The 17,942-nt window shown below is 52.7% G+C and overlaps 2 protein-coding genes across 2 annotated transcripts in view; both read right to left on the bottom strand.

Annotated features, from left to right (window-relative positions):
- Nucleotides 1-5,634, bottom strand: part of ZAP70 (zeta chain of T cell receptor associated protein kinase 70) — a 31,117-nt gene extending 25,483 nt beyond the window's left edge. Inside the window, exons 1-2 of the mRNA XM_067704236.1 lie at nucleotides 4,766-5,634; nucleotides 4,435-4,523 (exon numbers count right to left, since the gene is read on the bottom strand). The gene's annotated coding sequence lies outside the window, so the exon portion shown is untranslated. The remainder of the gene's footprint in view (nucleotides 1-4,434; nucleotides 4,524-4,765) is intronic.
- Nucleotides 5,635-6,814: 1,180 nt separating this feature from the next.
- The window catches only part of C14H2orf92 (chromosome 14 C2orf92 homolog), a gene marked incomplete at its 5' end in the record, with an annotated part of 33,830 nt that continues 22,702 nt past the window's right edge, over nucleotides 6,815-17,942 (bottom strand). Inside the window, 4 exons of the mRNA XM_067704241.1 lie at nucleotides 6,815-7,627; nucleotides 10,907-11,068; nucleotides 12,480-12,630; nucleotides 14,789-14,902. Of these exons, the coding sequence (XP_067560342.1) occupies nucleotides 10,975-11,068; nucleotides 12,480-12,630; nucleotides 14,789-14,902 (359 nt within the window). The remainder of the gene's footprint in view (nucleotides 7,628-10,906; nucleotides 11,069-12,479; nucleotides 12,631-14,788; nucleotides 14,903-17,942) is intronic.

Consider the following 17,942-nt stretch of genomic DNA (forward strand, 5'->3'; position numbering starts at 1 on the left):
ACAGGTGCAGCCTGGGTAGCCGGAGGCAGATGAGTGCAGAAGCGGGAGTGGGGAGAGGCTGCCTCTTGAGACCCAGTCCGGGGCCAGAAGCCATGATTGGCCATGTCGGACCTGAGTCCAAGGTCCCAAAGGCAGAAGCCTTCCCCACGCATTCTCAGCTTTATTCCCACTTCCCTGTCCCTTTGCCAATAACAACGACAACAGTAACAACAACAGCTTTCAGAGGAGCCTGGCCGGTCTGCAGCCTCCTGGACGATCAGATGTTTCTGTCCTGAGGCATGTCCCTGCAGGCTGCACGGCTTTCCTCAGAGACATGCCCACCATGAGACTTCCCCACCCCACTCCTGCCTGGGCTGACCCCCTCCATCCTCCCCCTGAGCTTGCGAGGTCCTCGTGAGTTCAGAGATGCTCATTTGGCCTTCCCATGGTTTGCAGCTCCACAGAGAGACCACGGGACCCCAGCCTCGTTCTCACAGCCCAGGTCCTGGGGAAAGGGGAGGAGAGTTTGATCCTTGGCTAGAGGGAGCTGCCTGAAATCCCACCCTTTAAGCATCCTTTTTGGGGACAGGCAGGGTTAAATTCTACCTGTTCCAGACACACAGGATGCCCCAAACATACTTTGAAGGAAATACGGGTCAAGAGATCAACTATGTTTACAAAAGCTGTGGAAAGCATATTTGCATATTAAAGGCTCTGAGAAGACCTGCCAGGAAAGGACGATGCTTTTCAGCTTTGTTTAATCCTCACACCTACGTAGCAGGGCCTGGAAGTGCTGCTGTTCCACAGAACAGACTCAGTATCCAAAGCCCCAGTTAAATGTCTACCTTGAGACACCAGAGGGAAGACTGAGGCAGTCAGGCTGCCGACGGAATGAGATGATCCCCCTGGACCTGGCAGGTCTGGAGGCCCCAGGTGCCACCCACAGCCAGACATCAAGTGTCCCCACCCAAGGAATGGGTGCGCAGCCCCTCACTGCCTGAGACCCCAAGTCCCCCCTAAAGCCACCCTTCCTGCTCCCCAGTCCGCAGGCCACCAACAGAGGCAGCACAGACATTTGTCAGCTGCCATCTTGGTTACGTTCCAAGTCACAAAGACAGCAGTTAGCGCTGTGCCCTGGATGGCAACAGGCTCCTTATCCTTTCCCTGACACCAGGGCATCAGATCTGATCATGAAATCATGGATCTACTGGGTAGTAGCAGTGTGGTCCTGGGCGGGGAGCCATGCTCGCCAGACCCACCTGGAACACAGCACCAGTGAAGGTGCCTAGCGCTGCGGGGCTGCGGGGATTCCGTGAGAGAAGGCTCACCAAACACTGAGCATGGGGCCTGGCCCGCCCTTGTCCTGGCCCGTCCTTTTCTGCTCGCAGCCCTCCAGGACTCCCACGTCACTCAAGGTTAAAGCCCAGGTTCTTACAGCGGCCTTGCCCAATCTGCCCCATTGCCTCCTGGCCTTCAGTTACTCCCCACCAGCCACACGGGCCTCCTTATGTTACTTGTTCAGAGCACTGAAACAAATCAGGCCTGGTCCAACCTCAGGGCCTTTGCACTGGCTGTTCCCTTTGCCTGAACACACTTCTCCCAACACCCCTCACTTCATTCGGGTCTCTGTGTAAATGTCACCTCCTCCTCCAAGAGGTCTTCCCTGACCTCCCTCTCTAAAATCGCCTCCCCTTCTCTCTCTATCCCTGACCCAGCGTTACTGCTCTTCACCACTGAAAATGTGATGTACCGTCAACTTGTTGCCACAGGATCTTTGTCCCCTGCTAGAATGGAAGCACGGTGAGAGTGGACATGGTCTCCTGCCCCTGCCTATACCAGCCAGGCACATCGTAGGTGCCCCATAAATGTTCGTGGTGGGCAGAGGCTACTGATACTGGGGTACCTGGGAAGGTATGCAGCTCGCTGTGGTGGGTGGAGACCCCTCTGCAGGTCCTTGGAATTTGGCAGCCTGATGAGGGATGAGGGGCTGTGGGGGCCTCCTTAGGAGAGAATAGTGAACGGAGGATCTAGCGGCTTCCTCCACTAACCAGTGGTGGGAGAGGAGAGGACCAATCGGAGGAGATTTCGCACAGGCTGTTCCCTCTGCCTGGAACAGTGCCCACACCCTTCTCCAGGCCACCCTCAGCTGTCCCTTCCACCCAGAAGTGTTCCATGATTTCCCCCCTCCCTCCCCAGCTGAGTCAGGCACCTCCTCTGTTCTCCCAGGGCCCCGTCCTCCCGCATCACAGCCCTGGTGGCCACGTATGATCAGTCTGTTTGCTCCACCGACTCTGGCCAGCATGAGCTCCCCAAGGCAGAGCCTATGCTCGTCTTGTTTTCACGATAGCCCCTGCTTCCTCCCGACAAATATTTGTCAAGCGGGCAACAATAACAATAGCCTCTATACCGAAGACTTTACGACACCTCTTCTGAGCATTACCCATTTAATCTAATCCTCACCGCAATTCCATCAAATGGGAACTGTTATCCCCATTCCTCAGCTAAAGAAACTGAGGCTCAGAGAGGTTAATGTCATGTTCAGAATCATGTAGCCTGTGAGTGGCAGTCAGGATTTGAACTCAGGTCTCTCTGACCAGCAGCCAGCACTAGCCACTCTAGTGCGTGGCCATTGGGAGAATGCAATCCACGGCTCTGATCTGGGTCCCCAGGGGCTCCCACGCCTGCCTGGCCCAGGTGTCGCTGCACTTTGAGCTGCCTTCAACTGTCAGGGTAAAGAGTGCTGGCCTGTTGGGGGTTGGAAGCAGGTCCTCAGGCCTCAAACAGACTCTATCTGTTGACCAACTGACTGAATAATGCCACGAGATCAGTCCCCACTGCCACCACTCCCCAGCGATTTCAACCTCTGCTGCTGGCGTTCTAAGGGTTGTGTAACCTCTGCAAGGAGCTATCCCTCTCTGGGTGCCAGGCTCTGTGTAACAGGAGATGGGAAAAGACTTAGGGGACAGAAAAGGTGGGATGAGTCAGGAGGACAGAGCCTGACAGTGGGGACCGCACGGTGCTATCCGTGCATTGTAGGGTGTTCAGCAGCACCCCTGGCCTCTGTCTTCCTAGAGACCAGTAACACCCCCTGAGTCACAAGCAAAAATGTCTCCAGATGGCACTGAATGTCCCCAGCAGGCATGGGGGAGGCAAAACTGGCTCCAGTTAAGAAGCACTTCCTTAACGCTATGCTTTGGGGTGCGGCGGGGAGCAGCCAGCATGGAGAGGTCTGGCTGCTGCAGCCCCCAGGAGAGTCTCCAGGAGCTATGAGGCCGCCCAGAGCTAGTGATCATAATTAGGACTTTAGCAATATGCTTATACAGCACTATTGTGTGCCAGGCACTCGAGAGAAATTCACTTGCCTAATCCTCGAGAGAATGCTGTGTGTAGAGGATTTGTGGATTTGACACCTGAAGACCCAGAGAAGGAGGAAATTGCCCAAGGTCACACGGCACACACAGTAGGTGGCAGAGCCAGGCCTCAAATCGGCCTCCTGGCTCCAGGGTGTACACGAAACACCATCCAGCTGGGCCGCCTGCCTGCCCAGCGTCCCTGCCGGGGCTGTGTGGCAAGGCTGGAGGACAGGCGACAACAGGAAAAAGCAGCTCTGCACTGGCAGGGTAAGAGCCCTCACAGGTGATACCCAAGGACCTTCCAGCACAGGAGTCCCTGACCCTAATCTCTCAGCAAAGCTTTGTTAAGCACCTACTGTGCGCTTGCTGCCGTGGCTAAGACAAGAGCGACAAAGCTCATCTTGAGCCGTTCACCACACGAACCCCTGTTCCTTCCTGCCAAGACCCTTTCCTGCTTGGGACACCTTTCCCAACCTCTCACCCCACAGTCAGGAGCCAAGCACCTACTAGTTGCCAACATTTGCATCTGCATTTAACACATGGGCAAAGTGAGGTTCAGAGAGGCCAAGCAACTTGCCAAGGACACACAGCGGTTGAGCAGGATTCGAGCTGTTTCCTTCTTCACATCTCTGTTTCCCCTTTAACCTGAGCTCCCCTACAAATGGCTGGAGCCTGTCCTGGGTCCCCTCATGGGAATCATCCGGCATTTTGATGTTCAAGTTCACAGCCCTGTTGAGCCACCCTCATATTCACGGCCCTGGGGGACAGAGCACACGTTTGCTTTCCCTGGAGTTTTCTCTGCTTCCTGAAGTCAAGGTTGCTGCACTGATGGGGCCCTGCAGGAGGCTAGGGACTGAGCAGGCACCTCTGTGGCCCCTGGATATAGGCGTCCACTACCACTCGGCGGGCCCGCTGGAGCGAGACCTCCTTCCCTCAGGGTGGCCACAGGTCGTGTCTGCTTCCTTTCCCAGCTGGGTGTCACCCACCTCGGTCCTACAGCCCTTCTGGTACCACAGTGTCCTCCTGACTCTGTCCTCCTTCACCAGACCCAGACCACCCCTGGAGATGGCGGCTGGGTGCTGCCCCATCTGGGATGACTTACCTGGGGATGTGCTGACGGGTGTGGAGGCACAGGCCACCTGCAAGGTCTCTGGTCCCAAAGCCGACAGACAGCTGCTTCTAGATGAAGAACTGGGGTCCGAGAAACTAACTTGGGCTTCTCTGCAGCCCAAGCCCCCAGCCTGAAGCCACCACCGGCTAACCACCCACTCATACACCCTGGCAAGGGGTAAGGAGGTCATACCCCACCAGGGTTTCTCACTCGGGGTGGAGGGGGTGGGGAATCTGAGTCACCCTCTGCTGGCTGCCCCGGAAGCCCCTGCGGTGGCCGTGCTGGCAAGAAAGAGGCAGAAGGCCGGAGGCCAGCCACTCACCTGGACACCCCAGCGGAGCACGGCAGCCAAGCTGGGCAGGGACTGGCCCGGAAGGCCTGATGTGCTCTTGGAAGCGCCTTTCTCTGAAACTCAGCCTGTTTCCTTGATGCGAAGACAGGAAAGGGGGCTGTGTTTGAAGTTTACGTCAAAGTCACAAAGTGCTGTGTTCAAGGAAAATCGCAAGCCGTGTGCTCCAGGGAGGGCAGATGGCACTTCCGGGGCCAAGCAGAGCCTGCCCAGGAGTGGGGGGAATGAGGCGAGCTGCAGGCAGGGGTTATGCTAGAATGATGATCCCAACAGCATCCCCTAAACCTGGAGAGGGTAAGGGAGGGGAGCTGTGTGCCGGAATGGGGGTGGGGTAGTGGCAGTGGGAGGGGGATCCCCAGGACTCATTGGAAACTGGAATGCCCCCACTTTCCCTTCCCAAGGGGACATGGACCCGGGGCCTGTCCCTGGCTGAATTGCTCATATGAGTGATTTATTTATTCCACAGACAGGTTAAAGCCGGAGAGACGATAAACCTCCCAAGTAGGTCCACACCGCAAAGGTCAGAGCACCTCCTGTGTGCCAGCCATCAGGTCAACAACGACAGCCCTGTGCCTGCCCTCAGATGGTTCACAGTCTAGGCGAGGGGCCAGCTGGGTCACCAGGATGACCAGGGCTGGGAAGGCAGAAGCCTGGACACTGTGTATACACAGAGGAGCCCGACACAGCCTGGGGGTGTCAGGGATGGCTTCTAAGAAGGATCGGTCATGTCGTCAAGACACGGAGATGGTGTGTCCCCCAGCACGCACCCGATCCCAGCCCAGCCCCGTGCACTGCACCTGGCTGCAGTGCACACTGCACTGCACCTGACCACCTCCTGCGCTGCTCACAACCTCTTCTTCAGCCTCTTCTCCTCCTCACTCTCCCACCCTCTGACCACTTGACCACATCTAACATCTGCTCCCTCGGCGGCCCACGGAGCTGTCGGGCTGCAAGGCCGGGCCTGTCCTGGAATCCACTCTGCCCCATCTACCCCCACTGCCCTGAGGCTTTGGGGGCTCTCTCACCTCTTCAGTGGCTTGTCACCCGTGGGGCCTTGGGGACCTACATGGGCTGTCCTAGGCCCACCGTTGAGACCAAAAAAATCTTTCTTCTCTTGCACCTGCGCCCTGGGGGAAGTGGGTTCAGCTCCCCAACTGGCCTGGCATTTCCTTCATGCTTTACCCCAGGACTCCTTTCCTGGGACCCTCTCCCCCAGCCTCTACCACCCCCCAGTTCCCTAAATCCCCCCTCCGACTCAGGAAATCTTTTTTCTAAGCTTCAGGCTGGGTACTTTCCCCCTACATAGATTTCTCCCAAAACTGTTTTCGTTAGAAGAGCTCCCTTTCCCCACAGACATCGTGAAATTCAGGAAGCAGAATAAAATCTTTGTTTCCATACTGGATGCTCCTTTCCTGGGGTAATGAGAGAAGAATGCCCCAGCAAACTGAAGAGGAGAGAGATCACAGCATCAGAACCACATAATCTACAATTATAATAGCAGCACTTACTGAGCACTTACCACGTGCCACACAATGTTGTAAGCGGTTTACAGTTTAAACCATTGAATCCATTTTCCAGATAAGGTAAGTGAAGCCCAGAGAGGTTAAACAACCGACTCCAAGTGGCCAGGCATGATGGGAGCAGGGCAGTCTGGCCCCATAGCCCAGGCCATGGTGGACATGGGAGGAGGAAAGCTTGATTGCAAAATAGCTCCCCGTGGGGCCGGCCTCCCAGAGAGCTGGAAGCTGAGCAGGCTGCCTGTGGGGTGCCCGAGGGGCAGCAGCATTTGGGGCTTGCTGTCTCTGGGGTCTTCAGGCCTGAGAAAGGGGCTCCCAGCCTCTGCAAGGCACTGGCTCAGCAACCCTCTAACCCACTTCCATCTCAGAGACCACGTCCTGAGGGGCCCAGGCCAGCTGGGTGCTCAGACAGTTCCGAGATTGGCCTGCAGATAACGCCATGTGTTTTGCCAAAGTGGAGGGTGGTGGATGCGTCTTTTGAATGTGCAGACGAAAGAGCGGATGGAACAGTGGGCTGGAAAAGTTGCGGTGCGTTTGCCCAGCGTGGGTCTGGGTAAATATTCACTCTAGACGTGCAAAGAGCCTCAGAAGAATTTGATCACTCACACCCACCCCCACCCCCACCCCGGGCCCTTGCCCAGCTGGTCCCCGCCTGAACTCTTTCCCCACCTCTTCTCCTCCATTTGACTCTTCCTTCTCCTCCAGGTCTCTGATTAAACGCAGCTTCCTCCAGGAAGCCTTCCCCATCCTCAGACTGGGTGGGGTGGGACTCTGTGCTGGTTTCACCTGCCCTTGAGCCGGCCGGATTTGGTTCCACAGCCAAAAAGACGCCAGGCCACTGCAGGGGTAACACCCGGCAGATGGGCCCTGGGGTGGAGGTTTCAGGCTGCCAGAGAAGACTCACATCTCAGCACAGTGATGCCCCCAGGGCCCCTACTGAATGCCCTCCCACCTGGGTGTCTTCAACCGTGCAGCACCCGCCTTTCCTCTGGGTGGTCAGACAACGTGACATTTACCTCCTTGCTGTTCTTGTCTGGTTCTTCCACTTAGAGCTGAGGGACCTTGAGCAAGTTACTTGACCTCTCTGTGCCTTAGTTTCCTCATTCAGGAAATGAGGATGATAATGGTACCCACCTCATGAGCATCAAAGCAGATGCTCCACTATCGCCATCATCATCACCACCACCATCATCTCTCCGTTTCCCCAGTTTCGATAGTGTGCTACTGACTGCATGTCCAAGGGCAGGAACAGGATTTCCTTGCGCCCTCCAGGGCGTACCTCTTGAGTACAGCATCCTTCCCAGAGCAATTTAGGATTCTAAAGGTTGAAAGTGACACCCCCCCCCACAAAAAAAAAAGAAAATTAATCCAACCTGGCTTAAGTCAGAAGAGAATCAATTTGCTATAGCAGCCATATGCTGTGCCCTCCTCTGGGGGTCATCAAATGGACCGCTCTTCTTAAACGTCCAAACCGCAATGACAATGTCATCTCTTCAGATAGGCCTTCGGGGGCTCCCTATTCATTCAACACTGAGTACCTACTCTATGCCACACTCTGTTCTAGGCGCTATGGAGCTGCTGTCAACAACACAGATGAAAATCCCTTCTCTTGTGGAGCTGACAGTCTAGTGGGGGAGACAGAGAAGTAACAAAATAATCAAGTATTCCATGGAGTATATCAGGTGGCTCCAGGCGCTAAGGAGTGAAATAAATCAGGAAAGGGTAGAAGAGGTTCATAGGTGTGTGAATTTGAACAGAGGGGTCAGGGCAGGCCTCACTGAGGGGATAACCTGTGAGTCGAGACTTGAAGGAGGTACAGGAGGGAGCCATGGAGATATTGGGGGAACAGCATTTCAAACAGAGGGATCAGCAGGTGCAAAGGCCCTGGGGCAAGACTGGACCTCTGTGAGGTGGGGATTATCTTGTTCCTGGCTACATCCCCAGCAACTAGAGTCGCAGTTGGCACATAATGGAGTTTAACAAATATAGCATGATGGATGAAAAGCTCAGGTATGGGCTTCAGGAACAACTTACTCAAGGCTCAAATGATGGCCTCAGGGTTGTTACCTCCTCTATCTGTTGACTTTATTCTCAGATAACTTTTCTCCCCGGGGTCCAAGATAACAACTCAGCTTCCAATCCCACTCAGGAGAAAACATCTTCTTCTCAGTATTCCCAGCAAAAGCTCCATCACAGCTCATTGGCTGAGTGGATCACATGTCCATCCCTTACCAAGTCCCTGAAACCAGCGGATTGGATGTGAGAGTGGCGTAGGACCCAGTCACAAAGCCCATCCACACCACACTGAGACCGGGGAGAAGAACCCAAAGGGAAGTTGGAGGCTACGGCTGGAAGGATGCTGGACAGGTAAAAAGCCACAGTTTTGCAGAACAATCATAACAGCTAAGATTTATTTATTCATTTATATTGAGCACTCCTGTGTGTTGACCCCAGCTAAGGTGCATTTAATGCTCACAACAGCCACAAGAAGCAGGTTAGCCCCGTTTTACAGATACAGAAACTGAGGCCAAGAGGAAACTGAAGCTTGAGATTTCACAGCTAGTAAATGGCAGAGCCTGAGGTCTGCTGGCTCAAATGGAGCCCAGAGCCTCCACAAGGCTCAGCCCTGAAATCTCCTGGGCTGTGTGGCGGCCACCCTTCACCACGCCAGGGCCAGGCTGGCTGGACCAACCACTGAGCTGGAGGTGGAAGCCCTGAGCAAACTGGGAACACAAAGGAAACCACCTCTTTGATAGAGAAAGAGGGAGAGACCGCTCAGGGCAGGCTCCCAGCGGGCCCACGGGGCTGGGGAGGCCGCTGGTGGAGGCTAGAGGCACATGACCCCAACTTGTTTCTCAAATGGAAGCTGAGGTAGGGGTAGGAGGCCAGTGGGAGGGTGGCCTGCTTCTCAGGTCTGGGGTCCTGAGAGGTCTGGATGAGGATGGAATGAGGACAGGCGTACAACCTGTCGGGAGCTCAAGGAAGAATCTGGCATTTACGGTGTGCCTGCTGTATACCCGAGCCCTGACAGCCACATCTCCTTCCACGCTCAGGAGGACTCCAGCAGCCTGCTGTCGGGCAGCTGATCCACGTGCTCCCCTCGGCATCCCCAGCGCCCAGCCCAGCACAGTGCCTGGCACACAGCGAGAGCTCAAGAAATGTTTGCTGAATGAACCACCCGCCAGCCCCGTGAAGGAGGTAAATTCTTACCCCCGTTGCCAAGATGAGGAAACTGAGGCTCAGAGAAGTATTGGGGTCCAGCTGGGCCCAGCTTCCCTGGGGAGCATGCCTGGGAAATGCCGTGGCGGTGAAGTCTGGAGCGGATGGACCTCGGGTGGAAATGGCTGGCCGGGCACTCAGAGACCTATGGGGCCGCTGCCCCCCTGGGGTACTCAGGGCCCTGCTTTCACAGAACTTTTGCTCTTCCCCTCTCCAGCCTCAGTTTCCTTGTCTATGAAATGGGAATGATCGTGCCCACACCATGACTGAAGGGGGTGGATCACAGAGGCCAAGGGCAGGGCCATGCTATCTCCCAGCAGAGCTCTGGGAGGGCGTGTGAGTCGGGATGTGTTTGCCCCCAGGGCACTGTGTCTGGCACAGGGAGGTGCCCACTAAATGCTTGCTTGAGTGGGGACCAGCGCTCAATAGTAACACTGTTGTTGATGCTGTCGATGCTGACTAGGGAGAGCCCCTCCCCCACCCCTCTGCCACATTCGCAAGTCTCCCCGTTCTTCTTCCCCAGCCCCCTCCTTCTTTATTCCTTCCCCCCTCCTTGCTCCCACCCCCTCCTCCATCCAAGTCTTCCCCTTCCATCACCCCATTTCTCTACTCTCCCACCTACACTCCCTTATTGCTTTTCCCTCCCCCACCCGCCCCCCCTCTTTATTTTTTCTCCCCTTCCCCACCCTCCTGCTTTACTCTTCCCGAGCCCTCCTCTTCCTCAAGACATTTTGTCAGCCCCCCCTTCCTCTCTCATCCCTGCCCTCCACCTTATTCCACCCCTTCCCCCTCCCGCACCTTATTCTCTCACCCCCTCCCACCCAATGCTTCTCCTTCCACCCCCACCCCCACCCCCTGGGCCCTAGGCCTGGCTGGCAGGGGGTTTTTACAGAAGGCTCTCAGGAAGTGCCTTCCCCTCGCCTCCTCCCATGGTCCCTCCCTCCCTGGTGGTGAGGGCTTCTGGGTGGCTGCTAAGTGATGCTGCCCAGACCAGCATAAGACGGGCCCAGGGATCCAGGGGTTCCAGGGCTCCCCACCAGCTGTCCCCAGGAAACTGCAAACCTGCCAGCCACAAACCACAGGGTCTGCCCCACCACTGTGCACTTCCCTTGATGCCCTAAACACAATCCCCCTCTCTTCACCGCCTCAATCCCCAGCGTCCCTCCAGCCGAATCCTACGTGCCCTCAAGACTCAAGTATCAGAGACAGTTCATATGGCCATGTATTTGTTTCCTAGGACTGCCACAATAAATTATCACCAACTGGGTGGTTTAAAACAACAAAAATTGACCATCACATTCTGGAGGCCACACGTCTGAAATCAAGGTGTCATCAGGGCCCCAGTAGGTCTGGAGGCTCTAGGGGAGAAATACTTTACCTCTTCCAGCTTCTGGGGGCTGTCAGCAATCCTTGGCTTCCTCAGCTGTGCCCACATGACTCCAATCTCTACCTCTGTCTTCTCTTCGTGTCTATTCCTCTTCTGTCTCTTATGACACTTGTCCTTGGATTTAGGTAGGCTCTCCACAGCTTTGATTCATCTCTGTGGGACGGAGCCAGTCTTCACCACTTCACCCCACCCCGCTGCACCACACAGCTTGCAGGATCTTAGTTCCCTGACCAGGGATCGAACCCGGGCCCTCCGCAGTGAGAGCGCAGAGTCCTAACCATTGGACAGCCAGGGAATTCCCCTTCACCACTTCTTTTGATACCGCTGAGAGACACGGAAGGGAAATGGTGAATCCAATGAATAAGCCCCAGTCAGAACTGTGAAGCCCGTCAAACTTATTTCCAAGAGGGCTTTAAATCTTCTCTAACTTCTGCCTATTCAGGATTCCCCTTTCGCTTCAGCGGACCCACTGCTCTCTCTCTGCTCTCCCAGAAAGCTGGGTGGGAGGCGATGGTGGCTGGCCGGAATGGGTTACCGGTCCCGGGAGCCTGGCATTTTCAAGGACACTTAGGGAAAGCAATGCAACTCTTGTGGGGAAATTTAAATACTGCAGAGTTTGGCAGGGATGGGATGGGGGGTGGACACTTCACCCCTCATCACACACCACGGCTGAGGACCCAACACAGTGCTGGGCAGGATGTGAGGGGCCTTGGAGAGCTGCTTTTCCCCATGATCAGGAATGTGGGTCCCAAGGGATACAGACCAAGGCACATAATTTTGAGGCGCAATTACTGTAAACGCATAATCTTGTAAACCCTTTGCTTTCTAGTGCCTGCTCCTGGTTAGAGCCACTGTGCTGGAGCCCTCTCATCGGGGGATAGTTGAAGTACTTAACAAGTGGTACAGACATACCCTGACTATTGAAAATGGCCACTGATGGAGCAGAGCCCTGGAGGCCCTCTCACCGCACCCCTCCGCCCCTCCGCACCAGCCATTAACCCTTCACTTGCTGGGTCACGGGGAAGACTGGGAAGTGTAGGGAGGTCCTGGGAAGGGGCTGTTTACCAACCAACAGAGGCATCTTTCAATATTCTAACCATCAGCGCGGCTGCAGCAGTCTGAACGAGCCGAACGTCAGCCTCCTCTCCTCTCCTCCTCAGCCTCATCGGTCCCCACACACCTGGAGCTATACTTTGCCTTTCTTTTCTACATCCATATTCCTGTTTTCCAATCTTCCAGCCAGAGGCTGTACCATCTCGTGTTTCAGTGGTCCTCAGTATGGGAAGAGGTGCGGCCTCACCTCTGGTGGCCTTCAGAGGCAAGGATGGCCCAAACCAGGAAACCCTGAACACAGCTGTGCATCAGAACCACAAGGCAGTGTCTGAAAACCAATGGCCTGAGTGATCTGCACGTCTAGGAGGCATGTCAGCTGATGCTGACGCACAACCAGGCTCAGAGGTCCCCACTGTCCTCCTAAATCCAGGGTCAGAGGAAATTTGGGGGCAACGTTGGTACAAAAATCTGTGAGTTCTTGGAAGGAAGGCGGGCGCTAAGAGCTACTCACAATGGCTGTTTCTTCCTGATGTACGTGACCAACGCCAGCAGCAGCAACACTGTGGCCGTGAGGATTCCTGCCACCGAGACAGCGGCGACGCTGATGTCCCTCTGCAGAAAGCGCAGAAGCTGTGCGCATGGCATACTCCTGCTTGGAACATCTAAATGAGAAGACGCACGGCCGAGTAAACAGAGAACGACGACCCTGTACGCCTTTGTAGGGACACCTGGTTGGTTCTGCTCGGAGCCAGAACGAAAACCTTAGCATCTTAGCTGCTGGTTCCACAAGTCCTCTTGGGGAATAAACTGGCTGTGTTTAGGAAAAGACATTCCTAACCTTTGATGGTGGAGGTGAGATGCTGAGGGTATGAGCTGGCAAACAGCAAAGCAACGAGTTTGGAGGTCAGGAGAGGAATAGAGGAGAGTGAAGATGGAGGGAGGAGACGGGGCCACTACAGGAGGTGAAAAGTCCCGCTACAATGGCTTTTAAGAAAAATGGAATCACCCAACACAGCCATAAATAAATCTAAAAAAAAGAAAAATGGGGTCAACAGCCATAAAAAAGAGTGAAATAACGCCATTTGCAGCAACACAGATGGACCTAGAGATGGTCATACTGAGTGAAGTAGGTCAGACCAGGACAAATATCATATGATATCGATTATATGTGGAATCTAAAACAACGATGCAAATGAACTTATTTACAAAACAGAAACAGACTCACAAAGAAAACACATTTATGGTTACCAAAGGGGAAGGGGGGGAAGGGAAAAATCAGGAGTTTGGAATTAGCAGATACAAACTACCATATATAAAACAGATAAACAACAAGGTCCTACTGTATAGCACAGGGAACTATATTCAATATCCTGTAATAAACCATAATGAAAAAGAATCTGAAAAAGAATATATATGTATGTGTGTGTGTGTGTATGTATAGGTATATTCTGAATCACTTTACTGAATACCCGAAACTAACACAATATTGTAAATCAACTATACTTCAATTAAAAAAAAATGGAGTCAAGTATTCAGTCTGAAGCTTTCACAGGGCAGTGATACAACCTCTTCTCTGCTGTCCCTCATCCCTCCTCCCCCACCCCCAGCTCCAGGTAATTCTGCCATATACATTATCTGCCTCGGGTGTGTAGGTTTGGGGGAATTTCAAGACATAAGGCAAACATGATGCCAAGATGATCCCAAGCTTTTTCAACCCTTTAGGGACTTGTAGAAACCTTGAGGGTAGATTTGGAATGCCACTGCATGTGGGCTTGGGAATACTGTCCAAGGCAATCTTAGCTAGATCTCAAGGGAAGGAGTCATCAGCTGCCACTGGGGACTCAGAGCTTCTGTTACCCCATTTGTAATGTGACCCAAAAGAGATAAAGGAATCAGGGAAATGGGGCACAGAGGTACAATGATAGGAATCAGATGTGGAGAGCCGCTGAGGGGAGCCTAGTGATGCAGGCGGGACATACTGGCCAAGGGCCTTCTTGGGTTATGGGGAGAAAACTGAGGCACGTCCAACTTCCTACCTTCGTCGATGCTATGTCAAGAGGCAGCAGCATCAAGCAACTTTAAGGGCTCTGTTGGAATAATTCAGCATTTAATTTCTTAGAGTTAGGAAGTGACAACCAGGTATAATTCTGTTAGTGGGTAGCTACATGGAGGGAGCGTCCTCGACTTGGTACCAGCACGTTGCCATGATGGCAAGTTTCTACTCACTCTGAATGGGCCCAGCCTCAAGTAATCCAAGGATGAAGATCAAGGACTAGGTTAACCTTTGGCATTTAATCCCTCCTGTTTGGTAGAAAGCATCAGTGCTCAGTAATGTCAAGGACTGTGATTATGATGCCCATGTTATGGATGACCCTGGCTTGTAGAAACAACATCAAAGCAGCATCTTTGGACTTCCCTGGTAGCGCAGTGGTTGAGAGTCCACCTGCCAATGCAGCGGACACGGGTTCGTGCCCCAGTCCAGGAAGATCCCACATGCCGCGGAGCGGCTAGGCCCGTGAGCCATGGCCGCTGAGCCTGCGCGTCCGGAGCCTGTGCTCTGCAATGGGAGAGGCCACAACGGTGAGAGGCCCGCGTACCGCACCAAAAAAAAAAAAAAGCAGCATATTTTTGAAAAGGTGGGTGCCAAATTCCTAGCGTTAGTTTAATGCATATTTTTAACTGTAGATCATATGCTTTCATAGGTAAATTAAAAGTGTGCTGACATCTAGTCCATTAAAACACCATGAAAGGCAAACAGTTGCATTCTGAAGTCATCCATATGTAGGCACCTTATTTAGCTCACACTCTATAGATTATTACCTGGACTGATTGCTTCTGGAAGTGTTCCTTTATTTATGGTTGTTAACTGCTCATCACTTACATCCCTGTTGAATAGAGAGGATTCTTTATCCCTCTTCTCCTCTGCAATGTGACCTACAAAAGACAAAAGACAAAATGGGTTCATCTAAAAACACCCAGCAGCAGCTGTGATTAGTTCTGTTTTCATGATGAAAGTAACTGCCTCTAGAGTCAAAGTGAGGAGTTAGGATTTTGGAGAAAGGTCCAAACGGACATCAGTGTTTTGTTTTCGTTTATTTTTTTAACCTAACAAATTCCTGGGTAGACTGAGGCATGGTTCTCACCCTGGAGTGTGCTTCAGAATCACCAGGAGGCCTTGTTAAGACACAGATCGCTGGGCCCCACCCCAGAGTTTCTGATTCAGGAAGTCTAGGGTGTGGGGGCTGGGAATGCGCATTTCTCACTTGCCCTGAGTGACGCTGCTGCTGCTGGTCAGGGAGCACCCTTACGGGGCTCAGCCAGAACCTTTCAAAGAGCTGCTGAGCCTCTCCGACCCCAGTCTCAACTAGCATAAAATAGAAATAATAAGACCTACCTCACTGATAACACAATGTTCGTGAAAACAATTCAGAAACCACAAAATACTATAAAAAAAATGTTTCTTGAGGTATGTGGCCAAGAGGGCAGAGTGGGAAGACCCTGAGCTCATCTCCTTCCAGGGGCACACCAAAGTCACGACTGTTTCCAGAACAACTGTCTATGAGAATGACCTGGAGACTAGTAGAAAAGACTTCCCACAACTAAAGCTATAAAGAAGGAACCACAGTGAGACAGGGTAGAGTCAGTACCCACTCCCCAGGCAAGGTGACCCACAAACAGGAGGATAATCACAACGGTAGAGGTTCTCTCCAAGGAGCAAGGGGTCTAAACCCCACATCGGGATCCCCAGCCCCGGGCTCCTGCACTGGGAGGACGAGCCACCAGAATGCCTGGCTTTGAAGGCCAGAGGGGTTTGCCTACGGAAGAGCTAAAGAGCTGTAGGAAACAGACTCTCTCCTTAAAGGACACATGCAAAATCTCACACACTCTGAGCCCCAGCACAGAGGCACTAATTTGAAAGGACACTGGTCATACCCACTTGCTGATCTCGGAGAGGCTCCCAGAGGGGAAGGAGGCAACTGGGGACATAGATGCTGGCAGCAGTCATTTTGGGGATCTTGTTCTACCACAGTGACTCTGGGGCTGGCAAGCACCATTCTGGAGTCCTCCCTCGAGTCTGTTAGCGCCGGGGGCCTGCCTGCCCACCAACGGGCTGGCAGCAGTCCCAGGACCCCCCCAGGCTGTGCAGCCAGCCACACCAGGCCCCAGCCCCCCAACACCAGCAGGCACAAGGCAGGGCCCGGCAGCCAACCAAGTCAGGGGCCAACTTCACCTACCAGCACATCCACAGTAGCCAGCCCTGCCACAACAAAAGAGCCCACCTGAGCACATAGCTCAAGTGGCCAGAGAGGAGTGTGCTGCTGGGCCCCATGGGAAGGCCTAAGATGGGGAAACATAACTGACCTACTTAATACTTAGAAATAAACACAGAGAATTAGGTGGAATGCGGAAACAAATGAGTATGTTTCAAATGAAGGAATAAGACAAAACCCCCAAAGAAGAACTAACTGAAGTATAGATAAGCAATCTACCTCATAAAGAGTTCAAGGTAATGATCATAAAGATGCTCAACAGGGCTTCCCTGGTGGCGCAGTGGTTGAGAGTCCGCCTGCCGATGCAGGGGACGCGGGTTCACCCCAGTCCGGGAAGATCCCACATGCCGCGGAGCAGCTGGGCCCGTGAGCCATGGCCGCTGAGCATGCGCGTCCGGAGCCTGTGCTCCACAACGGGGGAGGCCACAACAGTGAGAGGCCCGCGTACCGCAAAAAAAAAAAAAGATGCTCAACAAACTCAGGAGAAAATTGGAGGAATACAATGAGAAGTTTAAGAAAGAGTTTAAAAATATAAAGAAGAACCAAACAGAGCTGAAGAATGCAAAAACTGCAATAAAAAATACACTAGAAGGAATCAACAGTAAATTCCTGACACACAGGAATGGATCCACAAACTGGAGGACAGAGGAGTGGAAATCACCCAAGCTGAACATAAAAAAGGAAAAAGAATTTTTTTAAATGAGGATAGTTTAAGAGACCTCTGGGACAACATCAAGCATACTAACATTCACATTGCAGAGGTCCCAGAAAGAGAAGAGTGAAATAAAGGGTCAGAGAACTTATCTGAAGAAATAATAGTTGAAACTTCACTAACCTGGGAAAGGAAACAGACATCCAGATACAGAAAGCACAGAGTCCCAAACAAGATGAACCCAGAAAGGTCTCCACCGAGACATAATTAAAATGGCAAAAATTAAAGATAAAGACTATACTCCAGGGACTTCCCTGGTGGTCCAGTGGTTAAGAATCTGCCTCCCAATGCAGGGGATGTGGGTTCAATCCCTGGTCAGGGAACTAAGATCCCTCATGCCACGGGGCAACTAAGCCCGTGCGCCGTAACTACTGAGCACATGGGCCACAACTAGAGAGCCCGTGCACCGCAACTACTGAGCTCATGTGCTCTGGAGCCTGCACGCTCTGGAGCCTGCACACTGCAACTAAAGAGAAGCCCACCTGGCGCAGTGAGGAGCCCACATGCCGCAATGGAAGATCCCGCATGCTGCAACTAAGACCCGATGCAGCCAAAAATAAAATTTAAATAAATAAATAAATATTTTTTAAAAAGACTATACTCCAATAAAAATTTAAAGAAAAAATAATAAAGATCAAGAGAAGATCCTAAAAGCAGCAAGGGAAAAGCAACTTGCTATGTACAAGGAAACTCCCATAAGGCTATCAGCTGACATTTCAGCAGAAACTTTGCAGACCAGAAGGGAGTGGGCATGATATGTTCAAAGTGGTGAAAGGAAAAAACCTACAACCATGAATACTCTACTCCACAAAGCTATCATTCAGATTTGAGGGAAAGAAAAAGAGTTTTACAGACATGGAAAAACTAAAAGAGTTACCACTGAACAAGCTTTACAAGAAAATTTAAAAGGACATCTCTAAGTGGAAAAAAAAAGACCACAACTGGAAATATGAAAATCACAGAAGGAAAAAGCTCATTGGTAAAAGCAAAT

This window comes from Pseudorca crassidens, chromosome 14 (genome assembly GCF_039906515.1).
Source record: "Pseudorca crassidens isolate mPseCra1 chromosome 14, mPseCra1.hap1, whole genome shotgun sequence".
In the NCBI taxonomy this organism is placed as follows: Eukaryota; Metazoa; Chordata; class Mammalia; order Artiodactyla; family Delphinidae; genus Pseudorca; species Pseudorca crassidens.